Source organism: Stegodyphus dumicola, chromosome 8 (assembly GCF_044657685.1).
Source record: "Stegodyphus dumicola isolate Sdum_Otavi_A_Nest chromosome 8, ASM4465768v1".
Classification (NCBI taxonomy): Eukaryota; Metazoa; Arthropoda; class Arachnida; order Araneae; family Eresidae; genus Stegodyphus; species Stegodyphus dumicola.
This window is the reverse complement of record NC_140775.1, coordinates 126,543,850-126,563,335: the sequence shown is the minus strand read 5'-3', so window position 1 is coordinate 126,563,335 and position 19,486 is coordinate 126,543,850. Positions and strand designations below refer to the sequence as shown.

At 31.7% G+C, this 19,486-nt stretch overlaps 1 protein-coding gene across 5 annotated transcripts in view; it reads right to left on the bottom strand.

Annotated features, from left to right (window-relative positions):
- LOC118181978 (membrane-bound acylglycerophosphatidylinositol O-acyltransferase mboat7-like) overlaps positions 1–19,260 on the bottom strand; it is a 93,294-nt gene extending 74,034 nt beyond the window's left edge. Inside the window, exons 1-3 of one of the 5 annotated variants that reach the window (XM_035351224.2) lie at positions 18,021–19,260; positions 5,652–5,901; positions 1,058–1,184 (exon numbers count right to left, since the gene is read on the bottom strand). In XM_035351224.2, the coding sequence (XP_035207115.1) occupies positions 1,058–1,184; positions 5,652–5,863 (339 nt within the window). In that variant the 5' untranslated portion in view covers positions 5,864–5,901; positions 18,021–19,260. Of the gene's footprint in view, positions 1–1,057; positions 1,185–5,651; positions 5,902–13,876; positions 14,126–17,044; positions 17,412–18,020 lie in introns of those variants that run through there. The other 4 variants (XM_035351223.2, XM_035351222.2, XM_035351225.2 and 1 more) reach the window with 4 other exon arrangements.
- Positions 19,261–19,486: the final 226 nt, after the last annotated feature.

The window sequence follows — 19,486 nt, the reverse complement described above, 5'->3', positions numbered from 1 at the left end:
CTGGTCTATTTCAACAACCCTTTTACCCACTAGATAAGTTGCAACAAATTAGGAAGTTGCATCTCAATCTATGCTCAGTTAGTGGACTTTAGACAGCTTGTTATGATGGAGTAAGACTGTAGTTAAAATTTAGGGGAGCTAGTAGAGAACATTAATGCTAGCAACCTAATGCTTCCTAAGAAAGTTTATTTAGCTCTTTTTTAGCTTTTCTTTAGAAGTATAAATCAAGTAAAACTCTTTTGTTCAAATAACATATTATAATATTAGAAAACTGTACATATAATGCTGTGAAACCTGGCATTTTGAGAAAAATTAATATTGCAAGTTCTTCACTTGATTCAGCTGGATTATTTATAACAAACAAAACAAAAAAAAAAAAAAAAAAAAAACATTTACACTTGTTAACATGTTCCAAAGTTGAAAGCCAACAATCATAACTTCTTTTTTAAAAATGAATTTCTAAATTTTCATAAATAATTTGGTGCACCTTCTAGTTGTTCACCTGAGACAAGTGTCTCACCCACATCCGGGCTCTGTCTGCGATCCTTTTGAATATTCCGTATAGGAGTTCAAATTGAAAGGATCACTAAGACTCCTTGTGGCACTCATATCGAATTCTGAAAAATAACTTGTCAAGCATTTTAAGATTCGAGTTCTGAAATTTAAAAATGCACCTGTCTTCACTTCCAAGCATGTCTGGAAGCTGCAATTGATGCTGAAGGTGAATTCACAAGTCATTTTTGCTCTTATTTCAAAAATTTTTAATACATGTTCAAAATCAGAGCTTTAAAGATGTTGTCCCTTAACATATTTTCTATGCCAGTTCTACCACCCTGTAAATCCTATAGCAGACTTCACAGGATTTTCATGGTCTTGTAAAATTACTTTAATCCAATGAATTATTTGTTGCTATTGATACATTACATCGTATAATAGAAAAAGATCAACTTTTTATTTGAGATACAAACATAACAATGAGTATAAATATAATTACAGAATTTTGCCCCCCCCTCCCCAAGAAGCAAGAAAAGTATATATTCAAACAATCATTCATTACCTTTAATGTAAGTATCATTTGTATAGCATTAGTATGAGGAGGAGGAATAGGAAGACCAAAATAATGAGTGCTCCGGAAAAAAGCAAGATAGACAAAACAGAAGATAGCGCTGACAATATGACATACCCTGGAAAAAGAACAAATTAAAATATTAAATAATAGCACAAATAAATAATAAAATGCATTTCTAGTATTTTTTGCTATACACAGAAATACTTTAATTCAATGCCTGAAAAGTAGAATAGGCTACTTAAAATACACCAAAGGGCCATTGCATTATATCCACCCTGTTAATAACATGTACGATCATCTTTAGCCTTCAAACCTGCCAGCACCCAGTGTGGCATTGACTCCACTAGTTTCTGCTAGGTAGTCTGAGATATCTGGTACCACACACTCACCAACTGGTCCTGCAATTCCCGAACATTGCTAGGGGGTAGCATGGCAGCACGAATTTGGTTTTCCAGGTGGGACCACAAATGCTCTATTGGATTAACGTCAAGTGAATTTGGAGGCCAAGACATGACTTGAAAGTCACTGGAATGTTCCTCGAACCACTCTCTGACAATTCCACCCTTATGACATGCTGCATTACCCTGTTGGTAAACACCATTCCCTGCTGGAAATACTGTTGTCTTGACTTGATGAACCTGGCCTGCAACGGTGTTCATATAGCGAACAGATGTCGAGGATTGTTCGATGGGGATTATGGGTCCTAATGTTGAAAACATTGCCCACACCATAATACCACCCACACGCTTGTCTCCGTCCAATTTTGCATCCGGGAGCGAGGGTTTCATTTGGAAATTGGCATATTGGCACACGTCCGTTGATGTGATGGATAAGAAAACGTTATTCGTTGGACCATGCAAATTTCTTCCATTCTTCTAATGTCCAATTCCAATGTTTCTTGGCCCACTGCAGAAGCAGCCGGTAATGACGTGCCATCAGTGCAAGACATGCTTCGGTCTCTGGCTGCGTAGGCCCATATGCAGCAATGTACACTGCACAGTGTGTTGAAAAACACTGTCTGGGTCACCACTGTTGCAGATGGTGGCGATTTCGGCTGTTGTAACTCTTCGGTCATAGTGAACAATGCATAACAATCTCTGCTCTCATCTGGAATCAATGAGCCAGCAACTTGTTGTTTCACCATCCATACCACACTTTCAATATGTGCTCAGAATAACTGCACATTCACAGGCCACTAAATGCACCATTTCTGATATCGAAGTCCCCAGTTGCCAAAACATAACGGTTTGACCTTTATTATTAATAATTTTAATGTACATACAATTGTGTAGATAAATTTAGTAATGTAAAATATGTTGATATAAAGCAATATTAAATATGAACATTAACTACTTAAATACTGGTTAAATCTTCATATGAAATTCTAGAAATATATACAGTAGAATAAGACAATTCAAATCAAATCAAATTTAATAAGAATAGTTATGCTGAAAATCACTTAAAGATAGGGAACACAATTTGCACAATTTCAAGTTTCATTAATTGAATAAATTTCACCTATTGCTGAAAAACACTTTCCTCGGCAAAGTCTAAAAATTAAAACCCAGCAGATTTAGTGATCTTTTGGGAGACTGGGAGATGTGATGAAAAACTGGGAAAATTGGTAGCTATGCTAAAGTATTCAGACTTTATTTTTAAAAGAATACTGTTTTCAATTTATTTACATTCTCTGCATTAAAAATAAAATAAGCTTCTTAGGATTCCTGTTTTTTGGAGGTGGGCTTATAAATGAAGGAAATTAGCGAAGAACTTAAAATGTAAACAAAACCCAACAAATATGAATAATTCATTCCAGATAATATGGAAATGTATAATTTTAATACAATATTCAACCTAATTAAAAAGACAGAAATTTCATTTCTCCCCACTTTTTCTTTTCTTCAAAGCTATATCATATACACACATCTACATCCATCTACTATGTATAAATTTAAATAAATAAATAAGCACCCATCAAAATTTATAAATTGATATCTTACAAAACAGACTGGTCATTTATGAGACTCATACACGTAAAGATCATTTAATAAGTTCAGGAGAGATGCTTAGAATATACATATTTTCTGTGTTATCAGAATGAAATGCAAACTAAGCATTCTCATTTATGGTTCTACAAAAAACTCTTTGGCCTTTGGTTTACAAAAAGCATTTGGCAATTCTGCTCATTCCTTGGTTAGAAATTTATTTAGCACATTGCTTTTAGTTACCCAAAATTTTCTCCTGGTTTCTTACTTGAGCATTCTTTATTTGATGCTTATTATCTTTCTTTTAATGCTTATTTTTCAAAGATTATTTTAGGGTCATACAGGAGCAGAATATATCATGATGATTAATTAAATTTAAAACATTTGTTAAATTCTACTTTTTTGCACTTTAAAACACTTATTTAATATTTAATATTGATTACTTTAATATTCTTAACTGTCACTTTCTTCTAATTTTCAGATGTCTCAAGAATTGACAATCATCTAGATATAATTCAGAAACATGGCTCTGTTGAAAATTCTTCGGCTGCATTTTGAAAAAGACCGAAGATTTTTCAACCATTTCATATATATTATATCAATTTTATTATGATTTTAAATTTTAATTTTATTAACCTGTTTTTCCTTCAATTTTGATTTAATTATTATCTCTTGATTATAAATCTATCTATATATATATATATATTGAAACAGAAATTCATCAGTAGTTATATACAGCTGAAAGACACTAATATAACATGTATTTATCTTTTCAGTTTTAGGGAGATATTCCCTAATATGCCAGTTAGTAATAAATAATCTGCTACTTTTCATTATTATTCATCTTAGTAAGCCTGTGTACGGGTGTAAAATGGTATAAAATAATATTTAAACTTAATTTGCAGTTTTGGAAATATTTCACCAATAAAGTCAACCCTTTGACTAGTGGATAAGCATGGGACTAAGATTTTTGTAAATTATCAAAAAGTACACTATCACCTAACTCAAGGGTATATTAATGAAAACTGTCTTATAAAGTATAATATAATTTAATAAAAATTTGATTCTCTTTACAAAAATGACACTAAGAAAGACAAGTGATTGAAAGAAAAAACTGTCTTTTTAAATATAATATTTGAAAATGACAGCTATTGCTTCACATTCTTGTCGATGTCATGAAGAATTTCAGAAACCTCACTCTGCAATCATTCCAATTAACAGTATTGAATAAGTGTGTTTAAAAGGTTATACCATGCTTTATAAATGTTTGTAATTCTTGGAAAATTCAGCAATATAAATACGTAGTTAAGTCCAGTATAGCAGCGAAGAAATTAGTATTCAATGGCCTCATTCATGGTATCTTCCACAGATCATCACAAATAGCTTGCATCACAAATAGCTATAATTGAAGAATATGATCAGCTGTCACTATATCACACGTCATTGATTGGCATAAGAATAAAATATTACATAAATAGTGCTATACTAAAAACTAATATAATTTTCACATGAAAAAAAATTATTGTAAAAGGTTGTAGCTTTGACTTTTTAAAACATATTGTTAAGTTATGGATGCATAGTGCAATTATGAACTTGCAGTAAAATTACAAATCAGTTATCACAGATACTAAGTAATCTTCTTTTCTCCTCAGTTTTATCCATTTTCAACCACAACTTGATCCTCTTTAAGCTAAAGTTTTAATAAAATTCCATTTTTATCAGTGAATGATCATTTTCCAACTTGTCGATGTCATGATGAATTTCAGAAACCTCACTCCGCAATCATTCTAATTAACAGTATTGAATAAATATGTTTAAAAAGTTCTGCCATGCTTCATAAATGTTAGTAAGTTTTGGAAAATGCAGCAAGATAAATTTGTAGCTTGTCCAGTATGGCAGTGAAGAAATTAATGTTCATTGGCCTCATTCATAGTATCTTTCACAGATCATCACAAATAACTCGCCGTCATCAGTAAAACTTCATTTCTGATCATATCATATATAACTGAATATGATGAGTTAGAACAAAAGATATTGGCAGTAATAAGTGGTAATTACACAAGGATTTTAATATTCTCATCCATACTTACAATCCAACAAGGCTTTCAATCTACAGTTCAATACATGCACTGCATGAAATAAAAGCAGCAGCCAGCAGTTTATGCTCGCATGAAAGTATTTTTCACTTTATTCCTACTACTACTAAACAGTTATATGCTACATAAATGGATTCAATACACATTAATCCTTCCACACTCTAAAACACTGACAAAAGTTTATAGTATCATGAAATATCTCATTTATTGCATCATTACCTTATCACAAACATACGAGTATTTACTTTCATTTATATTATTAAGAGGTCATGAAATAACTACTAGTGAACACTATAAAGCTACTGCGTTTTTCAAAATGATACTGTGACAGTAAAAGGGTTACCATTTGTTTATATTTGCAAATATAGGCAATAATATGATATTAATAAATTTTGAATGATAAAGAATATCTATTTATTTTAATTTTAGATTTAAATTTGATACTTTCTTAATCCAATAAAACTTTTATATTAATAAAATATGATATACAGATGAAATTACCTTCTACTACAGATTAGTAATATCAATGCATTTATAAAGGTGACAAATAACGGATGAATAATGTGAAAGCCAGATACGATAAATACTACAACAAGGCCTGTAATAGTAGAAAACAATTTACGGTTGTGAAGATTTGGCACATTTCGTATGATGGGAGCTAGGGCTACTGATGAGCACAACAAAGAAATGTAAATAATATCATCCAAAATCATGATGAAACAATTCTTCAAAGTTTCTGACTGAAAAAAACCTAGAAAAAAAAATTGTAATAAATACATATTTTAATTCATGTACTAAATAGCATATAAATTTAATAAATACAAATTTTTATGGTACTTACAGTAGATGGACAAAAATATGGAAACACCTTGTGAAATGCATGTTTGAAAAGAAAGATTGATTTTAATGAAATATGTAGGTGGCGCTGGCATTTTTGACTACTGACGCCACCTATACAACTTCATAAATGTGCTATACAGTTCAGTTGTTGTCGGAGTACTGTTATGTGAGGTTTTCATTGCATTATGTCAGAGTTAACAGACTTCGAACGTGGGCAAATTGTTGGAGCACGTATGGTAGGTGCTTCCGTAAGCAAGGTAGCCGAGGTGTTTAGTGTTTCAAGAGGTACTGTATCGAAGATTTATTCCGCATATTTGAAAAGCGGAAAAACATCATCTGCTAAATCACAGCGCGGACGAAAGTGTGTCCGGAGTGATCATGACAGACGATCATTAAGGGCAATTGTTACGAAAAATAAGACCACAGCTGCAAAAGTTACTGCTGAAATGAATGTTGTGCTACCGAACCCTGGAGTACCAAAACAATTAGAAGGGAGCTTCATAAACAGGGAATTGCTGGCCATGCTGCAATTGAGAAGCCACTCATCAGTGATGCTAATGCCCGTAGCAGGAAAAGGTGGTGTTTAAGTCATAAAGCCTGAACTATAGAGCAGTGGAAGCGAGTAATATGGTCTGACGAGTCTTCTTTCACATTGTTTCCCACTTCTGGCCGAGTTTACGTCTGGAGAACGCCATCTCAAGGCTATAATACAGACTGCTTGTTGCCAAGAGTGAAACATGGCGGGGGTTCTGTTATGGTTTGGGCAGCCATATCGTGGTTCTCTGATAGCCCCATGATAACTGTGTCAGGGCACATGACTGCCAAGACTTATGTGAACATTTTGGCCAATCAAGTTCATCCCATGATACAAACTTTGTTCCCCGATGGTGATGGTGTCTTTCAAGACGACAAAGCCCCTGTTCACACAGCTCACATTGTCCAGGACTGGTTTTCTGAGCACGAGGATGAGTTGTCCCATCTCCCCTGGCCACCACAGTCACCAGACCTGAATATTATCGAACTTTTGTGGTCTACATTGGAACGGAAAGTGCGTTCTCGTTATCCACCGCCAACATCGTTATCTGAACTTGCCACCGTTTTGCAGGAAGAATGGTATAATATTCCCTTGGCAAACATACAGGAACTGTATTTATCCATTCCGAGAAGACTGCAAGCTGTTTTGGATGCCAACGGGTTTCCTACACCATATTAAGCAAAGAAACATGTTTTTTTAAAGGTGTTTCCATATTTTTGTCCAACCCCTGTATGTATTAGTTCAACCAACTTAATGAAGTTTGGCAGATGAATGAAATATGACAAAACCAAAAATTACTTGTTACATACATGTTAACAAGCATGCTTAGTTTCATACAATATTAATTAGGTATTTATCTCAAAAATCAACCAATAAACTTGCAAGTGGATTGCTGTATCTTTTTTTCTGATAAAATTTCCTCACGATCATTTTGAAAATAGATACAAAGCAACTGTCCCTTTAATGACTTTAGGACAAAATACTGCATTCCTGAAGAAATGTTACTGCAAATACTTCCATTACAGCAAATTTTAACAAGCAGATATTTTAAAATTGAAATCAATAAAAAAAAATATCACATTGATAAAAACTGTTGAAACCCAAAATACAAAAAAAAAAAAAAAAAAAAAAATAATGATATTGCTTGTAAAATATCAAGAACTGGTTATAGGAATGGTAGCATGAAGAATTGTTATGAACATGGTTTTCAGAATAACATGCATTCTGTAAGTTTGGCAACTTTACAAAGGGAGTTGTATTAATACTTAAATACCATTTTTATGTATGATTGCATATATTTCAGCATTTTTGGCACCTTGTGCAATTAATACATTTGATATCCCGTTTGAATTAAGCACATTAATTATTCAAAGCAAAATATAACTTAGTTGTCACTTAAAAAAAAAAAAAAAAAAAAAAAAAAACTTAGCAACCCATGGCATTTATGCTTGGAGACAGTTCTGCGTATATACATAAACCAGTTTTCTAAATAAGCATCTATTTCGAGCATATTACAAAAAAATGCACAATGAATGAAAAACGCACAAAGGTAAATTAAATTTTAAGAGCACCTCAGTTTTTCCACATAGCACATTCACACTTCTCATTTTTTTGCTGCGTTTGTTCTCCCCACATACCCAATGATGTATTTTCACTAAAAAACATAACAGAATTGGGCTAATATTCCATAAGCAGGTAAGTTGGCGCCAAGCTATTTTGGCCTTCAAAACTTGGCAAATTTTTTGGGGGGCAACGAAAGAACTAAGATGTGATTTTTAAATGAAAAACAGAATACTAGTAACTTTTAGGTTTTGCAGTAGGGAAACGCCATTATTTTATATAAACGGGATAGTAAAATGAGATGATAAAATATTAGATGAAACAAAGTCCAACAGCTTTTCAAATAAAAACATAGTCCTACCTATGTAATATTCATCATGAAATAGTAGAATGAACAATTCTTTTAAACAATTATTGAGTAAATAAATCTGTACGCTCATCAGATCAGAGCACTGCAAAGTGAGCTATAAACGTAAACAGAATAGCAAATTTTTGTTTACAGTGGTGAACAGTGATATTATTATATGTAAACAGAATAGTAAATTGATTAAACGATAAAACAATGTCATGGAATTCAACACACTAAACAACTTTCATTCGAAATTTTAAATATTCCACATCTTTCGATTGCCACATGCAAGAAATAAAACTAAAAATAATAATAATAATTAAATAAAATTAAATGAAAACATTCATAACTTCACGTCATCTGAAATCCAGCATTCTCCCACTAACAACAGCTTAACCTTCTGCAAATATTTATATAATACAGTCAAAAGTCGTTAATCCGGACTCGTCGGGACTTCGGCGATTCCGGATTATCGATTTTTCCGGATTATAGATCATCAGTTTAAATCTGGGAAGATGGCATGCAGAAATTACAAAATTAAAAATATGAAACCGTAATTTATGAAATAAAGAACAATTATGATCTAAAGGGTATCAAAATTTACAAAAAGAAAAAGCTTAATATTTATTTGTTTACTTCATTAAACATTTCCTTCAATGTAAGTTGCTTCGTTTCATGTGATAATACTTTCTCTTTAATTCTATTAAACAGACATAATTTCTTGTTTAGTTACAAAGTTCCGCTGTTCAAGTCCTATAATTGCTGTGTTGAGAATACCGACTAATTTGTCAATCGAAATGTTTTCGTTTTCAAAAACCTCTGGGTCACTTTCTTCACTATCCGAAGCGAATTATAACGACAAGGAACTTGATTTAAATCATATCAAAGACAGAGTATATCGAGATGAAATACTACACTTAGTACGGAATTATAAACCAAATAAAATAAAAACATCTGCTCTGAAGATAAGGATAGTGCTGACAGATCAACTTCCAATCCGCAGGGTGAAATTGATAAACAGATTTCGGATTTCAAAACATACTTTCGCTTTGTAGATACAAATTACATATTAGTAAATATATATCGGAAATTCTAATTGACATAATCTTTCTAATCTATCATAATCTAATATTGACATTTCTGCCCCCCCCTCTGCCTCCGAGCAGCGTGAAATTGATAAACAGATTTCGGATTTCAAAACATACTTTCGCTTTGTAGTAAATATATATCGGAAATTCTATTTGACATAATCGAAAGTTCAAGCTTACTTTTATAAAATTGCTCTAACAGTCTGCAAAAAATAATAAGCCGGATCCAATTCAAAGATTAAGGAACAACGCAATCTGCAACATTAACTGAATTAGATAACTTTAGCTTAGCGTATAACTCCGTTACACATTAAACGCGCATGCGCACAAACATATTCGCAGCTGTAAGGGTCTTATGCACTCTCGTAAACGTCTGTGCGCATGCGTGAACGTGACGCATGCGCAGAAAGTTTGTAGCTTTGAGGTCCGGATTATAGATCATTCCGGATTATGGGTGTCCGAATTAACGACTTTTGACTGTATTAAACATATATGGTACAAAGTCCGTAATCCGGACTCGTCGGGACTTTGGCGATTCCGGATTAGGGGTTTGTCCGGATTACAAATCATCAATTTAAATCTGGTAAGATGAAATGCAGAAGTTAGACAATTAAAAACATGAAATTGTAATTTATGAAATAAAGAACAATTATGATGTAAAGGGTATCAAAATTTACAAAAAAAAAAAGCTTAACATTTATTTGTTTACTTTATTAAACATTTCTTTCAATGTAAGTTGTTTAGGATGCTTCCACAAAAAATTCAAATAGTTCCTTTTTCTTGTGTCATATATATTGGACTTTCCAATGACATACTTCTTGCATAATTTTGAGACGGATAGGCCTTTATCCATTTTTTGCAGTAATTCCACTTTTTGTTTAATAGACATCGAAACATGCTTTCACTTTGCAGATCCTTTGGCAGCTCCAGATTGGAAACTCTTTTTGACATAATCGAAAGTTCAAGCTTAATTTTTATAAAATTGTTCTAACAGTCCCCAAAAAATAATAAGCCAGATACAATTAGAAGAAAGCAACAGCGCAATCTGCAACATTAGCTGAAATGCCTTAGATAATTTTAGCCTAGCTTATACCGTCCGTTATACATTAAATGTGCATGCATAAACGTATTATGCGCATGCTAAAGTTTGTACCTTTGAGGTCGGGATTATAAATCATTCCGGATTATGGACGTACGGATAACAGACTTACTGTACAATAATAATAAACAATAAAACTTTTAAAAACAAACACAGTATTTCAAAATTAAATTTTTAAAAAAATTTTCTGACTACACTAAATTTGCACTCTTAAAATTACTGAAATAAAGCTTTAGGTTTGACACAAGAAAACAAGCAGCCAGAAACCAAAACCAAATCAAAATTACGCCAAATAAAAAACTCTCGCCAAGTTTAATGCTCACCCCGATTATGGAATATTAACACAGAATTGTATAAACTGAGTATCATGCGATACTTTAGCATCAAAATTTTAGAATCAAAAAAGAAGCACATGATGCCATTACATGAGCAACCTTACACTCAATGCATGCACGTGCAGAAAGCTAAGTCCAAGATTCTGCCAAAAAATGCAGTACAGTACAAAGTCCAAAATCCGTATATCCATTATCTGGAATGATCTAAAATCCGGACCTCAAAACTACCAACAACATTTTTCTTGTAGGCTTTACGCATGCATATTTGATTCCCGCCTCCACGCATAATAAAGCAGCTGGAGAGTCCTAATTCTTAATTTCATTTCGACACCAAATAAAATACCTTGTTATTGAAGAAGCAATCATTTCAGCATAAATTTGAACGATCAGTAATTTGGCTCCATTGCTGCGTATCTGTTTGGCACACATCTCGAACAGAAGCATTGCACATAGATACATTCGTTGATCTGACTCTAACCTGGCAAATCATTATTTATTATACTTTCCTTTCATCATTGCATGTTTATCAAAACATGACAACTTGAGTAATAACTCATGTAGCAATGCCTAAACAATTTTTTTATGTTAGTAATTAAATAATAAAGGAGTATGGTAACATTTTATGTTGACATTATGCTTGGCGATGTCATGCTAAAAAATGTTTACGAGGAAAAAATGTCCATACGCTAAAAATAGATTTTGTCAATGATACTCATACACCTAAACATTACATTTAGGGAAATTTGAATTAAAACTAACTGATTTGTTATTCGTATATAAGCCCAGAACCAGTGCCAGGACTCGTATCGCCGCACTGAATCGCAGAACCCACAGAGACTGCATCAGGCGGTAAGATATCTAGCGCCAGCCCTCAATAAAGCTTAAGTGTATGTGGGAATTCATTTATTCAGAACTCTGAAAAGGCAGCATGTGCAAGAAATAGACATACGCATAATAAATAACTAAACTAATACAATTCAGGCTTAATTGTCTGAGTGCGCAATAGAAGCAAGATAAAAATTTATGGAACAGCTTGTCGTTAGTTGCCAAGCTCATGATGCAAAGCCAAATATGTATAGTGAAGGATAGCTAAATTTGATGATGGTGGCAGCTAATTTTAAAGGTTTATGGATATCACAAAACAAAGGTGAAATTTTTAAGTTAACGGATTTTGTAAAGAAATGTGAAGAAGCAGTAATAAATGAAGATGATATAAAAGAAATTTGTCATTGTGATATCAATGCTTCTCAATCATCATTCAATTAATGTATGGAGAAATCTTTAGCATGGTTCTAGATGCAGAAAATACCTCTACTGATAGTGAAGAAATTGACAGAGAAGTTACTGAAACAAGAAAATTTTGATTGACAAGTTAGTCAGAATTCTCGAAACAGCAGTTACAGGACTTAACAATGTAACTGAACAAAAGATTATGTCTGTCTACAGAATTAAAGAGAAAGTATTAGAACAAAAAGCAAAACAACTTACATTGAAAGAAATGTTTAATAATCTAAACCAATAAACATGAAGATTTTTTTTTTTTTTTTTTTGGTAAATTTTGATACCCTTTAGATCATAAATACTTCATTATTTCATATTTTTAATTTTATAATTTCTACATGCCATCTTACTAGATTTAAACTCACGATCTAATATCCGGAACCCAAATCCGGAATCACCGAAGTCCCGAAGAGCCCGGATTTCGGATTTTGTACTGTATATGGTCTACCACTATCCTAAACTGCTGAAATTCCCATATGAGGGATCATAATCTGTAGTCGAACAGGTGAAAATATGTTTAGAAATCGAAAGCCATCTAGGGCGAGGGACGAATATGTTAACACATACCATAAAACAGGAAAAAATATACACTGATTATATCCTTTTTGTTACTTTCATTTTAACAAACATTTCCCAAATGTTTGTTAAAATGAAAAACAGAAAAAAAAAATAAGTATAAATATTTGGTACGTTTTGCCAGCGCAAATCTCGCCAAGCAGACTTTATTGGTGACAATATACTGCATACAAGTATACACATTAAAATTGTTAACAAATGTTAAATCTAAGAATTTTTTATTTTGAAGGCATACACATTTTAATATCATTTAAAATTTTGTAAAAAGCCAATAAATTTGTAAAAAGACATTAATTTAAGAATTTACTATGCTTTTATGTTTCAACATCCTGATTCGCGGGTTCATATAACGTGACCCCAAGTGATCTCATCTTACGTAAACTACGCTACAAAAATTTAATTCTCTCAGTAATTATTTACATTAATTTCAAGTTAGATCTTAATTTGGAGTACAAGTTTAAATGCAAGAATTATTTCAATACGTATGAATAGCTTAGCCAAAAATTATGTAAAACCACAGTGCTGTACTTCACTAGTGCATTCTCATTAGAACTGATGAATTTTAACTCTTGATTTTGCCTTCAGGTAAGCAATGTGATTGCATCCTAGTTGACTTAATTACCGTGAATTGCTTTAGGGCACAAAATTGAACTATCTGGTATAAATTCTATGTAATTGTATGCCAGTATTGAAAGAAACAATCAATCTGATGAGAAATGGCTACAACTTGATGTGAAGAATATTCTCGCTGTAAAAGGTTACCAGCGAGAATATTTTGTTTGGCATCAGTTGTACCATTATTGGAGACTTTATTGCCTGCGCCGGCAAAACGGTAAAGTACCAAATATTTTATCATTTAATATGTCTTTCTTGACACAAAAAAATGACATATTTTGACTTTTATATGTTTTGGCACTCATGTAATAACTGGCATCTGCGGATATGCAGTTAACAATCTATCACTGCTCTTTTATGAAAAAATACATTTTCTACATTGGCAAATCAATTAAATAAGTTTCATGAATTCTGACAAATATTAATGGGAAATCAAATTCAAAATTACATCAAAGAGATTGTTAATGCTGTACAATTTGTCTCTGCCTGCTTACGACTTCTACTAAATAAGATAGCAAGTGATTTCTTTAGAACCAGTTCACAGTATTTTGTTGCATTTTGTTGGCTGCTGTAGGCATGGAGGTAGGAAGTAAGAGGAGAGGCCCTAACCAGTTTTTTCAATACACTGCTTTGAAGCACTGGCAATTTCTTCATGGAGACTAAAACATTCAATGACATACAAATATGATCAATGGACTTCGACACGATCAGATGTAAACATTTTGTAATTATGTCATCAATATACATATAAATGTGCAGATTTTCTTTTTCTACAATATTTCAGAGTCCTAAGTATGTGAAAAGAATACATTTTTAAACAACATTTCATTCTGAACGGAATTAGATGCTATACTTTTCACAGAACAGTTTGCTCAGAACAGCTTAATTTGAATGAAATATTTTCACAAGTTTTTGCTAATTACATTAAAAAAAAATTTGTAAGGTAAGTCAATTTTATTCGGTTAAGGATTACAAAAATCAGGATCAAAGTTTACTGTATTATTAATATTCAAACTGTGGATTATTTCTTTTCTATTTATAGAGCTTCTTCCTAAAATACTTTTTCAAATATGACATGGTTTTTTAGCTTCTGAGGCATCTTTTAAATCGAAAATCTGAGTTAGTTTATAATTAATGTCCATTCAGACCATTTCAAATTAGAGCACCTTTTATTTTAATAGTGAAATACGTTAAATATTGGTGCTGATTTCCATGTTCTTAACTTTCTCTGAACATTTCTGAAAGGGAATAAAAAAAGGATTTTTATTTTATGTATTATTTAAAACTTGTAACTGAGTTATAAAATGTAAGGGAATAATTCTTTTAATACTTATCAGATTTCTTTTACCCTTAATTTCAACAATACATATTCTAAAACTCTTCTTTCCTACTTCCTTAAGTACGCATCTCGTAGAATTTGCTTTACAATACCTTTTAACAGATTGCTTTCCAGTACGAAAAATTCTTGCTTAAATAGTTTTAAAAATATATTTGTCAACAGAATTTCAATTTATGTTTACAATTAAATGTTAAGATTATTACATATTTAGATATTTACAAACATTATAAATTTAGATATATTTTATAACTAGCTTTCTTCACAGTAATTTTAAGAGGAGTCTATAAGTCAATAATCCTTTATCGCGAAATACATTTATAAATAATTTAATAAATACTTATGTATTTTGTTAAAGGCAGATACATGCTTTTTGCAAGCCTATGCATAAATACCCATTCAAATGTCATATTTTTCATTTTCAGTGTGTACAAATCTTTAATTTCTGTGCATTCACTATGTTTTTCGAATAAAGTAATTTACAATAACTTAGCATATACCAGAAATTTTTACATAAGTATAAATATAATTTGAATGAAAATTACATTAATTATTTTTAATACCCACTCAAAGGTCAGTTTTTCTTCGAAATTCCTCCACGATGGCATTTCTCCCTTTAGGCAGACTCTATTCAATAAAAACTTAACTTGGCCTATGTGCCTAATTACAAATATTTTAACATGCATAATTTGATATTTACATTTAGCCATAAGTTTCAAACTTTTGACTTAAAATACATTTTAAGATACATTCATTATCAAATTTAAATCTAGTAACTATATTTTAGCAGAGCACTTGATACCTCTTTTAGCAATTTTACCCAGTTTAATAATCTGATAATATAAAGTAATAACTACCCATTTCACATTTAAAAATTAACCTCATTGTCATTAGGTCGCAATCCATCACAACGAATGTTTCTTTTTTGCGCAAGTGTCCCGTTCTTCGATTCGCATGGAACTGTCATATGTCGAAATACTATCAAAGCTGTCAAGTGAGCTTCTGGATGTAAACAAAAAACACCCTATCTGGAAGAGCAAGGCGTGGGAGCAGTGCTTCACTCATAGTGTGGGGTTTGCCTCTCCTTTCATTCTTACCTTCATGACTGCCAAATATTTTTGGTTAGAAACTTTACATTTTTGCTATCCAAATTTCTTGTTTTTGTTTTGGATTTTTAGCTTAAATTGTGTGTTTAAAACATGGTTTTTGCATGTGCGAAAACCACCTTTTTTGAGATATTTTAAGCTTAAAGTTCGAAATGTAGACAAAAAATTTAAATAGTAATATGGCACCGTGGAGTTTTACCTTTTTTAACACAAACGCGTTACTGTATTTAGCCTCAGGCAATTTTCGCTTAGCAAGGGTTTCTCCTCTATATCAGGCTCAAGAGGGAAATTTTGCAAAACGTCTTTTGACGTCATTTCCCTCTTGGCGTCAAAAAAATCCTTCAGAGGATTTGGCGATTTTCGCCGATTCAAGATAGCGGAAAAAAACTAAGTGCTGGTTATCTGAATCTTTCCGCGAGAAATTTGTCGCCAAGTGAGGGTGTATATAAGAGTAGTTCCAAGCAATTTAATATAAAACTGTATTTTTATTTTATTTATTTATTTTTTAAATGTTCCAAGGTAAAAAGGATTTTTAAAATGGTGGGTTCCCAGCAATTGTGAGGAGAAGCAATAGATCAATAACATTTCTAATGCAGAAAATACCAATTAAAAATGAAACAAATATAAATTAAAATTTGCATTTAGTTTCTTACCTTATTTGCAGACTTATAAATAATTTTAACATATTACGAAAATGCAAAGTAAAAAATTTCAATATTGTCTCTAGTATACATCCTGCACCAAGCAAATTTCCCTATGTAAGAGCCAAATAAGTGTGAAACTTGCTGATGAAAATGGTTTATACTCTACAAAATTTTGCCATTCTGTCAAACCAAGCATTTATACTTTGAAGCTATATGTTATTCATTCCTATGACATTTTAAAGCATTTCTCAAACTTTGATTTTTCAGATGACTAAAAAAGACCTTAAATTCAGTTAACCATTCATACTGAATTTCTAAATTCTATGATAAACATAAAGATTCATATTATTATACTTTTCTGGCTAAGAAATACAGCTCCAAAGGATTTTTATGTATAACAACAATTTATCAAATGGCAGCATAAACTAAATACATATATAAATATTCAGCTATTTCTTTAAAAATCATTCTGCATTTATTTCATCCAATAGCAAAAGAAACAGATGATTTTAATTCACAAGAATGCATACTTGCTTAACAGGCATGAAGATAGAGGAACTGAACCATAACGAAGTAATCAGCCATAATGATGTGACATAAATAAACAGCAGCCACATTTGACATTTTACTGCCATCTTGGTAGTACATTACTCAAAGCCTGCTCTGACCAACAATTCCCATGATCTATTTATATCCTTGACTTTGAAAAGACCATAATAAAAAGAACATAGGATAGGAATAATACTGATAGCAGGTCAGCCTGGGACTGAATTTTGACAGAAGTAGTTTATATATATATATAAAGGGCATATATTCAGAATTTCAAAGTGTCATCTACTGGATATAACTACAATTAAAAATAATTTACATCATAAAATGTCTTAAAAAAATTGTTATTTTATTTATTAACTGCATTTTGTACATTGTAAATTTATAGAAATGTATATGTATATTAAATTTTCATTGGCTTTTGGACCTCTTTGTATTTTAAGGAAACTATTTCAAATCATCTCTTAAAAAGTGTAAAGTTTTTTTCAAAGTCAAAACCCATTTAAAATGTTAATTTTGTCTAATTTTAAAACTGAGCTTCTATTAGAGTAAGCTACTAAAATTTTGGGTTCTTGAAAATTCTTTATTGATATTTAATTATTCAAATTAAAATGTATATGCATATATTTATGTAGAAAATAGCCATCTTATAATACAATTTGTTTATGGCTATTTTTATATTTTTTGTTTAGCAACTTCAACGTGTATTGTAAGAAAAAGGCTATTCACAAAGAATATAGGAACATAAAAATGCACAGCGTATAGTGAAAGAAATCAGAAAATATCGCGTAAGCTAGATTAGTTTTAAAAAAATTATACCTATATTTATATTATATGCTTAACTAAGCATTGAAGAAGGCTTAGATAAAATTGCATTTCACTTAAAGTGATTTTCGTTAAGGACAAAAAATGCTCTGTATAGGAGATCTAATGTACATCAGATCATGGAAAACATACCGATGGTAACTGAGAATCTACTTACAGATCAACCAGCAAAGGAAAGATTGATCTCATACGAAGTTAAAACAATTATAGGTAGTACTATTCTTTAATATGCTAGAGTTTTTGTGTATATCATTACCAAATTTTTTAAGTACTTCAGAAAACCAAATGTCATTATAAATACAGACATTAGCCATATGTCTTGTTTTGCAGCTGCAAAGTCGTTGTACCCGCCGAGGGAAATACAGACAAATTGCAACAACAGCAAACAATGCAAACGACAGTCAGAAACTTTCCAGCTGACGGAAAAATTTCCGACGCGTCGATCTCTGTAATGATCGAGACGTTGGCACCAGCCTCGCTCTCTGTCGAGTAGATCCCAAAAAACGACCTGTTCTTCTATCTTGACGGTGTCCAGACTAGGGCCCCAAGAGTGCACTTTTTTGTGTCTGTCATTAGTTTAAACCTTGAGCACATTATTGGTGACATTATATGTGCCCAGCTCTGTCTCACTTTGAAACAGTGACGGGGAAATAGAGCCAAAAATCACCTATCCCTCTTCCATTCATACTAACTCTTGAGGACATTTTGTTCCATGCTATTTAAAGTGTACCCACGCCACAAAGTAAAGAGAGATTTAAATGCCACCAACCTGTACCCCTTTCATTCTCATTCTAAACTTTTCAAAATAAATAAAGATTTAGCATATGATTACAGAACATCAGAACAAAAATATATGTGGTACTCAAAATCATTCTGGGTAAAGTTAAGAATCACCCACTGCTTGGCGCATTTTTAAGAATTACACATACTCAGTATCCATGTACACATCAACTTATTTTCACTTAAAAATTCAAAGAAAATTGACAAAAATCCAATTCTTCTTGCTCTTGTAAAAAGCGACAAACACATAAGTGGGCTATTCTGCACTTTACCCGGGTTTTTTTTTTTTTTTTTTTTTTTTTTTTTTTTTTGTTCATTCTATAAAAATCTCTCTTATGTGACCAATCATTTGAAAGAAAAAATGAAATTATATCTGAGCAATGGCAAGTTTTGTATTTTTAGTAGAAAACCCACTCAATCCCTAAATATTTAGGATTAATAAATATTTTTAATCCTAAATATTTAGGGAACTATATATAGTACTTGGAAATTTATTATTCCTAAATTAAATGACTATAATAACTAAATCCTTATCACATATATCCTTTATGTTGTAGCCTTGGCTACTAATGTTCAAAATTAATTTATGACTAGGAACATCATAAATTATAAACAAATAGCTAAGTTATTGCATTTTATTTTTCGGCTATCGAAATGCGACACTACGAGCAACGTTTTGAAACCAAAACCTCGCAATCATGAATCAGAACTAGAACTAGTTGCCATTCAGCATAAAAAAATTTAAATATAAATATGAACTACTTATTGCCATTCAGCATAAAAGAAATATAAATATGAATATTAACAAAATATTAAAG